A 1,294-nucleotide genomic window follows, 5' to 3' on the forward strand; every position below is an offset into this window, starting at 1 on the left:
GGCGTGATGCGAATTTACCTGCAAATCCAAGTTTGTGTAAGATTCCAAAGTTTGCGGCACAACATATGCCAGCCCTTAATATCCTATTACTATATATGCAAATACGTCATAATGACTGGGCATACTAATTTAAAAACACAAGCAGAAGTGCGATAGTGACTTTAGAGAATCCAAACGGGACAACAACTGTACTAGAAACGTGACCTGGGAGAGATTATTGGCATCACATCACATGGTAATTATTAACCGGAAAGCTATGGGCAATCAAACAGACAACAAGCAACAACCAACGAGAGAGAGAGCAACAAACAACTTAACCAACAACGGCACCAACAACAACAAACACAACAGAACAACAACGGACGGACGTACGGTGAACAACACCATCACCACCAAATCCTCACCGTAATAAGACATCCCAACCAGCGGTGGTTTGTTCGTCGGGATAAACCACCATCTACCATATCTGTTTCTCCAACCGATACCCAAAGAAACAACAAACAAGCACAACACGAACGAACAACACAACAACACTAACATACGGAAAAATGTACAAAAGCTAGGCAGACAAACAAAACACAACGTGACGTTATTGACTAAACACAAATATCTTACAGAAGAACGAAAAACAGGCTATCGAGACAGGGCGGCGACATCGGATGCACGGGGGAGGGGCTGCGGGAGCCTCCTCCCGTCGTCCACCGCGGTACCTTCAGAGCTTTTGATTTGTTCTTGAATTACTTGCACAAGTCGTTGTTGCAGCCTCGGGCGCGGACAGCGACGACGTTATAGAAAAGAGTGACGAAGTGTCGTCGAAATTGACAAACGACTGCCCCTCACTAGACATGTTCCGTGGGTTGGAAAGAACAGATATATCCGACGACAAACACTGCGATGTTATAGAGTTGTCGATGATGGGACCACCTTCCGCTACCATGCTGCCACCACCGTGTGATTGTCCAGTTTGATTCTCTAATGTACTATCAGCCATGGTTTATTGTGGTAATAACGAATAGATGAATATATACAACCTCACGCCGTCCATGATTTTATGTTTGATGTCGGCGCACTATCAGCGGATGCAAGTTACGGTAAAAATGTTGAGAGCAAGGTTGAGAGTCCGCTGACATCCAGAATAAACCAGGCGATAAATACGTAGTTACTTATATTCCAGAACAAAAGTAATTAACATATAAAGGCTGCATCAAAGAACAAAAATATCCTATTATCTAAAATGTCTATGATTAAATCGTCTTTTTTATACCTATAGGTAACAACGATATACAATACTGTA

General features: G+C 42.7%; 1 protein-coding gene across 1 annotated transcript in view; it reads left to right on the top strand.

The window, feature by feature from the left end:
- LOC106817253 (optineurin-like) overlaps positions 1–968 on the top strand; it is a 10,095-nt gene extending 9,127 nt beyond the window's left edge. The window contains exon 4 of the mRNA XM_014821948.1: positions 763–968. Within this exon, the coding sequence (XP_014677434.1) occupies positions 763–968 (206 nt within the window). The remainder of the gene's footprint in view (positions 1–762) is intronic.
- Positions 969–1,294: the final 326 nt, after the last annotated feature.

This window comes from Priapulus caudatus, unplaced genomic scaffold (genome assembly GCF_000485595.1).
Source record: "Priapulus caudatus unplaced genomic scaffold, Priapulus_caudatus-5.0.1 Scaffold2, whole genome shotgun sequence".
Taxonomy (NCBI): Eukaryota; Metazoa; Priapulida; class Priapulimorpha; order Priapulimorphida; family Priapulidae; genus Priapulus; species Priapulus caudatus.